Consider the following 13,822-nt stretch of genomic DNA (forward strand, 5'->3'; position numbering starts at 1 on the left):
CTTTCCAATATGTCAGTCCATGGCCTTCTCTACTGGTGTGATGAGGCCACACTCAGGTTGGAGGAACTACAACTTATATTCTGTCTGGGTTGCCTCCAACCTGATGGCACGAACATGGCTTTCTCAAACTTCTGGTAATGCCCGACCCCCTTCACCATTCCCCATTCCCTTTTCCCTCTCTCACCTCATCTCCTTGCCTGCCCATTACCTCCCTCTGGTGCTCCTACCCCCTTTTCTTTCTTCCATAGCCTTCTGTCCTCTTCTATCAGACTCCCCCTTCTCCTGCCCTATATCTCTTTCACCATTCAGCTTCCCAGCTCTTTACCTCATCCCTCCCGCTTCCAGTTTCATTTTGTGTTTCTCTCTCCCTTCCCCCATCTTTTAAATCTACTCATCTTTTTTTTTCTCCAGTCCTTCTGAAGGGTCTCAACCCAAAACGTCGACCATACTTTTTTCCATAGATGCTGCCTGATCTGCTGAGTTCCTCCAGCATTTTGTGTGTGTTGCTTGGATTTCCAGCATCTGCAGATTTTCAAGTCAAGTCAAGTCAAGTCAACTTTTATTGTCATTTCGACCATAACTGCTGGTACAGTACATAGTAAAAATGAGACGCTTTTCAGGACCATGGTTTACATGACACAGTACAAAAAACTAGATTGAACTACGTAATTAAAAAAAAACAGAGAAAGCTACACTAGACTACAGGCCTACACTGGACTGCATAAAGTGCACAAAAACAGAGCAGGCAGTACAATAAATAATAAACAGGACAGTAGGGCAAGGTGTCAGTCCAGGCTTCAGGTACTGAGGAGTCTGATGGCTTGGGGGAAGAAACTGTTGTATAGTCTGGTCGTGAGAGCCCGAATGCTTTGGAGCCTTTTCCCAGACAGCAGGAGGTTTTTTGAGGGGTGAATGGGGTACTTCATAATGCTGTTTCCTTTGCGGATGCAGCGTGTAGTGTAAATGTCTGTAATGGCGGGAAGAGAGACCCCAGTGATCTTCTCAGTTGATCTCACTATCCGCTGCAGGGTCTTGCGATCCAAGTTGGTGCAATTTCCGAACCAGGCAGTGATACAGCTGCTCAGGATGCTCTCAGTACAACCCCTGTAGAATGTGATGAGGATGGGGGGTGGGAGATGGACTTTCCTCAGCCTTCGCAAAAAGTAGAGATGCTGCTGGGCTTTCTTTGCTATGGAGCTGGTGTTGAGGGACCAGGTGAGATTCTCCGCCAGGTGAACACCAAATAATGTGGTGCTCTTTACGACCTCTACCAAGGAGCCGTCGATGGTCAGTGGGGAGTGGTCGCTCCGTGCCCTCCTGAAGTCAACAACCATCTCTTTTGTTTTGTTCACATTAAGAGACAGGTTGTTGGCTTTGCACCAGTCTGTTAGCTGCTGCACCTCCTCTCTGTAAGCTGACTCGTCGTTCTTGCTGATGAGACCCACCACGGTGGTGTCATTGGCAAACTTGATGATATGGTTCGAGCTGTGTGTTGCAGCACAATCGTGGGTCAGCAGAGTGAACAGCAGTGGACTGAGCATGCAACCCTGGGTAGACCCTGTGCTCAGTGTGATGGTGTTGGAGATGCTGCTCCTGATCCAGACTGACTGAGATCTCCCAGTCAGGAAGTCTAGGATCCAGTTGCAGAGGGAGGTGTTCAGGCCCAATAGGCTCAGCTTTCCAATCAGTTTCTGAGGGATGATTGTGTTGAATGCTGAACTAACGTCTATGAACAGCATCTGAATGTATGTGTCTTTTTTATCCAGGTGGGTTAGGGCCAGGTGGAGGGTGATGGCAATGGTGTCGTCTGATGAGCGGTTGGGACGGTATGCAAACTGCAGGGGGTCCAATGAGGGGGGCAGCAGGGTCTTGATATGCCTCATGACGAGCCTCTTGAAACACTTCATGATGATGGATGTAAGTGCAACGGGACGGTAGTCATTTAGGCAGGACACTGAAGATTTCTTCGGCACGGGGACGATGGTGGCAGCTTTGAAGCACATTGAAGTGGTAGCGCTGCTCAGGGAGATGTTGAAGATATCAGTGAGAACATCTGCTAGCTGGTCTGCACATCCTCTGAGCACTCTACCAGGGATGTTGTCTGGTTCAGCAGCCTTCCGTGTGTTGACCCTGCACAGGGTTCTTCTCATGTCGGCCACAGTGAGACACGGCACCTGGTCATTTGTAGGAGGGGTGGACTTCTTCGCCGCTACGTCATTTTCCACCTCAAACCGGGCATAGAAGTTATTCAGCGCATCTGGGAGGGAGGCATCACCGGCACAGTCAGGTGATGTTGTCTTGTAATTGGTGATGTCCTGGATACCCTTCCACATGTGCCACGTGTCACCGCTGTCCTGGAACTAACTGTGGATTAGCTAGGCATGTGCATGCTTTGCCCCTCTGATGGCTCGGGACAGTTTGGCCCTTGCTGTTGTTCGAGCTGACTTGTCGCCTGCTCTGAAGGCAGAGTCACGAGACCTCAGTAGCGCACGCACCTCTGCGATCATCCATGGCTTCTGGTTGGCACGTATAGTGATGGTCTTGGACAGAGCACTTGCTGATGTAGCTGGTCACCGATGCTGTGTACTCCTGTAAGTTGGTAGAGTCGCCATCGGTTGCAGCCTCCCTGAACATGTGCCAATCAGTCTGCTCAAAGCAGTCTTGAAGAGCAGAGATGGCTCCTTCTGGCCAGGTTTTCACCTGCTTCTGAACTGGTCTGGAGCACCTGGCGAGTGGTCTGTATGCTAGGATTAGGAGAACAGAGATGTGGTCTGAGTATCCGAGGTGGGGGTGGGGCTGTGGCAGTTACGCGTCGGGGATGTTTGTGTAAACCAGGTCCAATGTGTTCTCCCCCCTCTTTGCAAAGTCCACATACTGATGGAATTTGGTGGAATTTCTCTTATTTGACTAAGGATATTACAGGTCTGCTCATATGACTATTCCATCTTTATCAAAAAACGTTAGTGCTCCCCAAGGAAAACTAAAGAATTAAACATTGTGAGTTTTTTTTTTGTTTAAGATTATATCTGTTGAAGCAAATATATGTGGTTAAGTTAGCACATGGTGAATCAATAAACGGATGAATAAAATATTAAGGAAAAGGGATCATGTGAGAATTCATAAATGGCTGGGCCTCAGTAGGAGACATTTGAATGATTCTGAGCTCCTTATTTCAAGAAAATCTGCTGGGCCCAGAGAAGGCTTAGAAGATATTTCCAGGAACAAAGGACTTCAGTTATGAGGCAAGATTGTAAAGATAATAGTGTTTTTGAATCAACAAAGTCTAAGAGGCAATCTATTAAAAGTTTTTAAGAGAATAAGGAATATAGTATATAAGAAAATGTAGAAGAGGCCTGATCCAAACACAGAATAGCAGAGAAGATTTAGTGGTGAGCGCTGTCTTTAATAGAAACTACGAAATATTAAGCTATGAAGGACCACACAACAAGAGAGAATGGATACTTAACATGGTAAGGCACAAGGTATCTGAAGGCTCAGAGGAACTGATTGACGTTGGGTGGTTCAATGGGTGAATAAGGTTTGCAGATGACAGCTGGATTTAAATAGGTTGCAGGTGATGAGTGGGAAATGAATGGTAAGTAACTCTTGTTAGCTGGGTGGAGACTGGGAGGTGTCTGTCTGTGCAGGACCGATAGTACAGATAGAAAAGAACCGAGAAATGGTGAATGATCAATAACATCAGTAATGGGGAGACATACAAACTGCTGGAGGAACTTAGCATATCAGGCAATCTCTAACGAAAGGAATAAACAGTCGATATTCTGGGGCAACACCCTTCATCAACATTTTTTAATGTGTTACTCTGGATTTCCAGTACCTGCAGAATCTCTTGTTTTTGACTTCAGTCATGGAATTGAATTAGGAGAGAAAGATTTATAAAGTGGAGGTAAAGTACATTCCGACTGGAAACTCTACCTACCTGATGAGATGTAGAAATTAATCCTTTAAGTAATCTGAAGAAGTTAGGCAGATATTTAAGTTTGAAAGATTAATGACAAAAAGTGGTGATTGTATTTTAAACATGATGACTAATAGTCAAACAATGGAGCAAAAGGAATGGAATTGAAATTAGTTCATTACTGTCATGTGTATGGAATCAGGATCAGGTTTAATATCACTGACATACATTGAGAAATGTATTGTCTTGTGGCAGCAGTACAGTACAAAACATGAAAAACTATAAATCATGATAAGAAGTACATAAAAAATAAATTAATGAGTTGTGCAAAGAGAGCAAAAATAGTGAGTCAGTTTAGATGAGTTGGTTCAGAAATTTGATGGCAGAGAGGAAGAAACTGTTCCTAAAATATTGAGTATGTGTCTTCAGGCCACTTATTATTCTGACTTCTGCTTTCATCTTCCAATATAGGTGCTGCCCTATTTGTAATGTTCAATTAATCATTTGGAACCATATTATTGTTCTTCTACATTTAGTTTTTAGTCAAACTCTGCAAATACCTCCTTGTTCTTAGAATTTATTGAGATACAGTGTGGAATAGGCTCTTCAATCCACAGAGCCCAGCAATCCCCCTCCCTCCCCCCCCCCCCCCCCGATTTAATCCAAAACTAATCATGGCACACTTTACTATGGCCAGTTATTCTACCAACTGGTACATCTTTTGGAATGTGGGAGAAACCAGAGCACCCAGAGGTAATCCATGTGGTCATGGGAAGAACGTATAAGCTGATTACAGGCAGTAGTGGGAATTGAACCCAGATCGCCTGGGTTGTTAAGCATTGTGCTAACCACCTCGCTACCATGCCATCCTATCTGGCCATGAAGTTTTGGTGTTGAACCAATAAAGGGTTCCTATAATAGACTGGCAGAGAAAAATCACTATTGCTAGAAGTAGTAAGGGCAAAAAAGCATAGATGTTTTTAATGGGAGGCTAGATAAGTGTACGAGGAGGAAAGAAAATGGGATATGCTTATGGAGGTGTCTCAAGTGAAGATAAATGCTAATGAAGATCTATTTGGCCAAATAACAAACACAAAATACTCTGCAGATGCTGGGGTCAAAGCATCATGCACAACACGCTGGAGGAACTCAGCAGGTCGGGCAGCATTTGTGGAAACAAACAGTTCATTTCCACGGATGCTGCCCAACCTGCTAAGTTCCTCCAGCGTGTTGTGCGTGTTTATTTGGCCAAATAATCTGTTCCTTTGTACTCAGTTTGTATTTTTTTCTAATTGTTCTTTCTTGCATATTTATGCTTTTCTTGTTGAATGCTGTTTATAATATTATATCAAAGTTCATCTATTATTGAAGTATGTATACTTTGAGAGGTTCCAGAGGATTCGAGGGTTGTGGATGTTGTTTCCTTATTCAAGAAAAGGAATAGGGATAGCCCAGGAAATTATAGACCAGTGAGTCTTACTTCAGTGGTTGGTATGTTGATGGAGAAGATCCTGAGAGGCAGGATTTATGAGTATTTATGAAGATTATGAGAGGCATAATATGATTAGGAATGGTCAGCACAGCTTTGTGAAAGGCAGGTTGTGCCTTCCGAGACTGATTGAATTTTTGAGGATGTGACTAAACACATTGATGAAGGTAGAGCCATAGATGTAGTGTATAAGGATTTTAGCAAAGCATTTGACAAGATAACCCATGCAAGGCTTATTGAGAAAGTAAGGAGGCATGGGATCCAAAGGGACATTGCTTTGTGGATCTAAAACTGGCTTTCCCACAGAAGGCAAAGAGTGGTTGTAGATGGGTCATGTTCTGCATGGAGGTCGGTGACCAGTGGAGTACCTCAGGGATCTGTTCTGGGACCCCTTCTCTTTGTGATTTTAATAAATGACCTGGATGAGGAAGTGGAGGGATGGGTTAGTAAATTTGCTGATGACACAAAGGTTGTTGGTGTTGTGGATAGTGTGGAGGGCTGTCAGAGGTTACAGTGGACATTGATAGGATGTAAAACTGGGCAGAGAAGTGGCAGATGGAGTTCAACCCAGATAAGTGTGAAGTGGTTCATTTTGGCAGGTCAAATATGATGGCAGAATATAGCATTAATGGCAAGACTCTTGACAGTGTGGAGGATCAGAGGGATCTTGGGGTCTGAGTCCAAAAGATACTCAAAGCTGCCACGCAGGTTGACTCTGTGTTTAAGAAAGCATATGGTGCATTGGCCTTCATCAACCATGGGAATGAGTTTAAGAGCTGAGAGGTAATGTTGCAGCTATATAGGACCCTGGTCAGACCCCACTTGGAGTACTGTGCTCAATTCTGGTCGCCTCACTGTAGGAAGGATGTGGAAACCATAGAAAGGGTGCAGAGGAGATTTACAAGGATATTTCCTGGATTGGGAAGCATGCCTTATGAGAATAGGTTGAGTGAACTCGGCCTTTTCTCCTTGGAGCGACGGAGGATGAGAGGTGACCTGATAGAAGTGTACAAGATAATAAGAGGCATTGATCCTATGGATAGTCAGAGGCTTTGTCCCAGGACTGAAATGGGTAGCACGAGAGAGCATATTTTTAAGGTGCTTGGAAGTAGGAACAGAGGAAATGTCAGGGGTAAGTTTTTTACACAGAGAGTGGTGAGTGCATGGAATGGGCCGCAAGTGGTGGTGGTAGAAGTGGAAATGATAGGGTCTTTTAGGAGACTCATGGATGGCTACATGGAGCTTAGAAAAATAGAGGGCTATGGGTAAGCCTAGGTAGTTCTCAGGTAAGGACATGTTCGGCACAGCTTTGTGGGCTGAAGGGCCTGTGTTGTGCTGTAGGTTTTCTATGTTTCTATGTATACTATGTATAACCTTGAAATTTGTTTTCTTACAGGCAGCCTCACAAAGAAACCCAATAGAAACTATTAAAAAAGACTATCAAACACCCAATGTGTGGAAAAAAAGAACAAATCGTGTAAACAATAAAAAGTAGACAAATCACATTCAGAATTAAAGTCCATTGCCTCAGAGGCAGATCATTGTTGCACTGGGTCTAGGGACCCATTAGCTGCAGGCCACAGCCTCAGTTCAGTGCGGAGACAAAGCGATGAGCCCATCCCTCACCTCCAGACCCAACATATCGACCTCTTCAATCAGGCCCTGCCCTGAAATTGGGCAAACACCAGCTTGTTCCTTGTTCTTGGATCCAGGCCCTGCCGCTTCGATTTGGCCCCAAGATGCTGCTGCAAGTAAGTTTTTATTGCATCTGTACACACATCTACTTGTGCATATGACAAAAACCCAGCTTTAACCTCCCAAATACACTTTGTTATTGTTTCCTTTATATGTTGTCTCAGACTGTCATACAAGATTTACAAATTACTACAAATGAAATCAGCTTTAGATCTTTTGTCACATTTATTTATTGAAATACAGTGTGGAGTAGTTTCCCCTGGCCCCTCGAACCATGCAGCTCAGCAATCCAACTTTATCAGAGCCTAATCACAGGACAAATTACAATGACCAGTTAACCTACTAACCAGTACGTCTTTGGAATGTGGGAGGAAACCCACATGGTCACAGGGAGAACAGATAAACTCCTCATAGGCAGAGGCAGGAATTATACGTATAATTATATATTACTGCACAATCTTTGAACAATTCTATACATAGACACATTGACATACAAGTTCTTTGTTGTGCATGTTATGATGTGCAAAGAACAGCTACCATGTGACCTTGTGGTCCTTTGGAACTTCCCTTTTTCACTGCAATTTCTCTTGTGGATTATTTGTAGATTATGCCATCCCTTCTTAAGCTTAAAGCCATTTTACTGAGGTCCACAGGGAGATAAAACAAGTGCAAATGAATGATGTACTGATGATGTAAATATAATGTTAACGTCGTAGAGATAGTGCATGGAAACAGGTCATTCAATATACTGGCAGCAACCACCCACATACATTAATTGCATTTTTTACTCTCCCTTCATTTTCATCAACTCCATCATCCCATCCCCAGATTCTGCTACTTGTCTACATAGTAGGGACAATTTACAGTGGCTAACTAATGTACCAATCCTCATGTTTTTGGGATGATCTTGAATTCCTCAGGAAGGAGTCACCCTTTTCTGATCAAGTACCTGTTATTTTAAAAAGCCTACATGTGTAAACTATGTTAAGTTAATGTTAATTTATGTTTAGGTTATATTTGTCTTTACTTGTACTGTGCACAAGATGCTTGAAGTGAAAAAGTTGACAACTTTCTGAGTATATCAAGAACATTTTCAAAATATTTAAAAAAGTGTCTAGATGGGCATTAAATCGCTTAGACATAGAAGACAATGAGCCAAGTGCTGCGGATTAATACGGATGGTAGGTCACTGGCCAGTGTAAGCTGATGGGCAGAATAACCTGTTTCCATGCTGTATAACCCAATGTCTCAATCAGAATTGAAGCAACTTGATCTATGATGTAAGAAAATGGCCATCAGATAGTTATAGGAAGAATTCAGTGGGCGATAAAAATACTAAGGGGGTAAGCATTGATAGCAAAACACTGTTTTCCTTCTTTGACATGTCTGTGCTCCAACAGAGTGGGGAGGGGGGCGGTGGTCCGCCTGTAAATTAAAAGAAAAAATGTGCACTGATCCTGCAGCGAAGTCAAGCGCATTAAAAATCGTTATATTATTCAAAACAAGGTGCGGTAATTACGAGTGAAAATGGTGCAACTGATAAACTAATGCACTTCCCTAGTCAAGCCATCTAACCAACAGGATTCCTAAAGTTATAGTTATTCAGTAGGCCAACTAAAATGCCTACTTGAGGTAGTCCAATTTGCCTGCATTTTGCCCATAACATGAACCTTCCGTTCTCGCACCTATACAAATGTACTTTAAATGTTGTGACTGTTCCTGACTCGACCACTTCCTCTGGCATCTCCTTCCACATAATCACTGCACTCTGACCAACTTGTCCCTCACGTCCTTTTTAAACCTATACCCTCTCACCTTAAACTTATACCTTCTAATTTTAGATTTTCTACCCTGGAGAAAAAGACTGTCTGCATTCACCCTATATCATGCCTCTCATGATTTGATGGTTCTTCACTGTTGTGGATGAGATAAATGAGAGTTAAACTATAGCAGACTAGTCACAGCCTATCCAGTCTCTGGCTAATAAGTGAAATTATAGTGAGAATAAGAATGAAAGTACAGTTAACTACTTCCTCACACAATGGACTGTCTGAAAATGTGATAGATCAGCCCCGGGGTGGGGTTAGGGCTGCACAAGCGGAACCTTCATACAGGAACGGGAGTTCCATCCGGAGGGTTGATGGAGCTGGATCGTTAGCGGCCTCCCAGTGTTGGTAGTTAGTGAGGTAACCAGACACTAGCCGACTAGTGAAGCGGCTGGTTTCTGGTTGGGTGCTACGACAGCTCACGAGAGGATGGCGGCGGCGGGCGGTGGTGGCGAGGAGCGGCCGCGTGCGGCCGTGGGAGAGCCGGAGGAAGGAGAGGAGGAGGACTGCGGCTGCAGCGGGAGCGCGCTCCGCGCCGAGTTCGAGGAAGCGGCCGAGCACGTGATCAAGCTCGCGCACGTGGCGAACCGGGAAAAGCTGCTCTACCTGTACGGCAGGTTCAAACAGGTAAAGCCCGCCCTGAAATATACCCCTGTCCCCCCCAAACCCTCAACAATCTACACCAACACTGGGACGGGGGTTATCAGGGACTGAGACGGTGAGGAGAAAACCCCTCCATCTACGGCAGCTGTGTACAGATAGCCATACTCTCACCTACCAGGATAGGTACACAGTGAATGCCGCTCCCCAAGGCAGATGTGTACAGAGGACTTGTGAATATGCAGTCAGGACAGATGCAAATATGGAATAACACCCCCCACCCCCAATCAGTCCAGAAGAGGCACACACACACACACACACACACACCACCCCGGAACAGTTGCCAACAGTAACCACTAACTTCTCAAGACCAGTGCTCTGGAAATGTGTGACTGGTGACTGATTTCTTCCTTGTCCCTTTTGCCACATCCACCGCCAGACAACTGTGAATTTGGATTACCCGTGACCAGAAAGGGCGTGAGTGGGGATCAATCCTCGGCCATGACAAATGTGAATAGTGATTACCCCCGAGAACTGATTGGAACATAAACTTCAGGGTTGGAACTGAAGTCCTGACGAAGGGTCTCGGCCCGAAACGTCGACATCGCTTCTCCCTATTGATGCTGCCTGGCCTGCCGTGTTCTACCAGCATTATGTGTGTGTTGTTTGAATTTCCAGCATCTGCAGATTTCCTCGTGTTTGGTACTAAATAAATGTTCGACACCTTTTATATTTAAAGTTGGTTCATTATTAAATGATCTGTGAAAACAAGTATCTACGTAGTTGAAAGCAGTCTGCAGTTGTTAAGGCTTAGCATATAATTTAAACATTAAATCAACACAGGCGACTTCTTGGATTTTGAGAATTGAGTGGCAAATGTTGCAGTTTAAATTAGTTCATTGATCTAGCACTGAATGCATCTGTAAAGATTGGGACAGCACACTGTGGAAGGGCAATATGTCATGGACAGTAGTTTCACGTTTCTGAACATGTGCAGAATTCAGAAGTTGACGTTTTACAGAGTAATGCTGAGGAGTGCAGATGCATTTGTCACCAACGCAATAGGTTTTGATCAGTTAGATTCGAGTTGCTCTGCATGTTCCTTCTTACACTAAAGTTTCTGTATGTTACTGTGCAATAACTAAAAAGTGGATTCTTAAGTGCAGTATTTTTCGCAGTGGCGTTAATGCATTTAAACACAATTAACAGCTTTATTGCTTGTTAAAGATAAGAGTAGATGGAAATTGGCTCCGATTGCCAAATACAGATACCATCTGCTATAAAAAAAGTGAAATTGTCATTTATTAAAATTCCATTTTTTGTCAATTGCTTAGAGCAGCCTTTCTCAACCTTTCTGCCCTGCAGGAATTCTTGAAATAATTTTCAGGTCTCAGGGAGCCCCTGTGTAAAAATTATTATATCTACAGCTTTCAGTACATTAGTGATCAGAAAGTTGTAGATATAATAATCCAAAACTAATTGTCAATGCTATTTTGAGTACAGTATGAATTTTTAGACACCATTTCTTGAAAAACACAGGTCATTAAGCTTAGCTTACCTTTTCTGAATTTAATCTCTTTCTTTCCCTTTCATAAATTTTAAAAACTCATGTGGCAGGCATAATAAATTTCTGTTAAATAACTGGCTTAAGCCAGAATGGGATTTAATTTTTCCATAGGTAGGCTTGGTAGATTTAATTTAAATAAAGGTTGTAAATTTATTTTGATTAATACTATTTACAACATGAAAATTTATTGATTGTTTAAAAGTAAAGTTACTAAATACTATAAGCCAAAGCAATATGAATGAAAATATAGCCTAAAACAATTTTATACAAGATTTCGAAAAAACATTTTCTTACTAAGTGACATGATCAGGTTCAAACATAGGACCAGCATGCACAAGTATTCAATTCTGGGTCAAACTTGAGATAAGTGCACGGATTTCACTAGCTGAAATGAGACGATTTCTATCCTTGTTTTCCATGCTTGTTAGACAAAAAAAGCTTGCTCACACATATAAGAAATTGAAAACTGCAGCAAAATATTCATTGCTTTTCTATGAATGGTAGGAAACTTCTTCTGATGTGGTTCATTTTGGTAGGTCAGATATGATGCCAGAATATACTATTAATGGTAAGACTCTTGGCAGTGTGGAGTATCAGAAGGATCTTGGGGTCTGAGACCATAGGATGCTCAGAGCAGCTGCATAGGTTGACTGCGGTTAAGAAAGCATATGGTATATTGGCTTTCATCAATCATGGAATTGAATTTAGGAGCCGAGAGGTAATGTTGCAGCTATATAGGACCCTGGTCAGACCCACTTGGAGTGCTGTGCTCAGTTCTGGTCACTTCACTGCAGGAAGGATGTGGAAACCATAGACAGGGTGCAGAGGAGATTTATAAGGATATTGCCTGGATTGGGGAGCATGCCTTATGAAAACAGGTTGAGTGAACTCGGCCTTTTTTCCTTGGAGCGATGGAGGATGGGAGGTGACCTGATAGATATTTATAAGATGATGAGAGGCATTGATCGTATGGATAGCCAGAGGCTTTTTCCCAGGGCTGAAATGGTTGCCACAAAAGGAAACAGGTTTAAGGTGCTGGGGAGTAGGTACAGAGGAAATGTCAGGGATAAGTTTTTTACTCAGAGAGTGGTGAGTGCATGGAATGGGTTGCCGACAGCGGTGGTGGAGGCGGATACAATAGGGTCTTCTAAGAGACTTTTGGATAGGTACATTGGAGCTTAGAAAAATAGAGGATATTAGTAATTTCTAAGGTAGGGACATGTTCGGCACAACTTTGTGGGCCGAAGGGCCTATATTGTGCTGTAGGTTTTCAATGTTGCTATGTTTTTACAGAAATCCAGAACTTGTCTAGGGGCAGGTCATAAATCTCATCTTGAGTGCACAATCAGACTGCAGTTCACAAAGTTCTACCTCTTCTTTCACAGTCAAGTTCTCAGACTGAGCAAAAGATTCAGAGAAAGGGTCCCTCACCCAGTCATACACTTTTGTTGAAAGGGAGGAAAAATACTGTCCAATTTTGTTCTGCAGTTCTTCCAGGTGGTTTTCAATAAGACTCAAGACTTTCTGATATCCTTCCTCACTCTCAAGCCCAAGCAGCAGTGGCAGCATTTCAAGATTTCCTTTTTCAATGTGATTTTTTCAAAGATTCAATTTCTTTTTAAATCTAAGAATCTTGTCATTTGAAGTCAAAACATTTTTCCAGGGCCTTGCAGAGACTTGTTGAACTGGTTCATATGATGAAAAATATCTGTTAAGTAGGCTAGTTTCTGCAGCCATTTTTCATCTTCAAAGCACTCGGCAAAACCTGGCCTATTATTCTCTTGAAAGTATTCCTGCAATTCACCTTTCAGCTCAAACACCCCGTTGAGAACTTTCTCTGCTAAGCCACTGGATTTCTGTGTGTAGCAGGAGATTGGTGTGCTCTTTGTCAAGGTTTTCACACAGCTTTTTAAACATTCTCGAGTGAACTGGTCTTTAATAAAGTTAATCGTTTTTGTAGCATCATTCAGAACTTTTTTTTTCATTTAATCTCCAAGTTTTTGATCATTAGCACCTCTCTGAAGAAAGGAGTGTGTTGTGACAACATCAGGATTTTCCTTTTTTTAACAGGAGAAACAAAACCTCTCATGGAGCCAACCATTGATGGGGCACCATCAGTACGGATGCCAACACACTTCCTCCAAGACCGACCATTTTTTTTCCAGATATGAAGTCAAAACATTACGTATATCTTGGCCTTTGCTTGCCTTGACAGCTCTTTGCAACAGAAAACATATTCTTGAATTTCACCATTACTTACAAATCTTGCAAATGCTACAACATGACATTTATTGGTGAAATCTATTGACTTATCAACCTGGATAGAGAAGCTATTGTTTCACACAAAACATCTTCAGCATCATTTGACGTGACATCAATATGTCGACTTATCAAATTGTTTGAGAGTGAAACCTTTACAATTTCTTGTACTGCTTCTTGTCCTAGCATTTTACCCACCATAATTTTACATGCTGGCATTATTAGGTACCAACTGTGTGACTTTTTCTTTTCTGGGTAATAAGTTCTGCTGCTAGATAACTTGCTTCCTGAATCCTTTTACTGACTGTGATGTTATTAACAAAAGCTTTATCCTGTTCGTTTTGAGATTCCATTAGCTATTTAAAATAATCAGCACTTTTATGTGTCATATGGCTTTGATTTATAGTTACGTGTCTTTTCAGTTTTGCTGGAGTTGGCATAATAAATAAGTAAACGAGATAGTCGCA

General features: G+C 42.5%; 1 protein-coding gene across 6 annotated transcripts in view; it reads left to right on the forward strand.

The window, feature by feature from the left end:
* The first annotated feature begins 9,196 nt into the window (after positions 1-9,196).
* Positions 9,197-13,822, forward strand: part of acbd6 (acyl-CoA binding domain containing 6) — a 233,735-nt gene continuing 229,109 nt past the window's right edge. For 2 of the 6 annotated variants that reach the window (XR_009514820.1, XM_059984843.1), the window contains exon 1: positions 9,209-9,556. Coding sequence is in view for 5 of the 6 variants with exons in the window: in XM_059984843.1 (XP_059840826.1) it covers positions 9,359-9,556 (198 nt within the window). In the remaining variant the exon portion in view is untranslated. Of the gene's footprint in view, positions 9,557-13,822 lie in introns of all 6 variants that reach the window. The other 4 variants (XM_059984841.1, XM_059984840.1, XM_059984842.1 and 1 more) reach the window with 4 other exon arrangements.

The sequence above is a fragment of the Hypanus sabinus genome, chromosome 11, assembly GCF_030144855.1.
Source record: "Hypanus sabinus isolate sHypSab1 chromosome 11, sHypSab1.hap1, whole genome shotgun sequence".
NCBI lineage: Eukaryota > Metazoa > Chordata > Chondrichthyes > Myliobatiformes > Dasyatidae > Hypanus > Hypanus sabinus.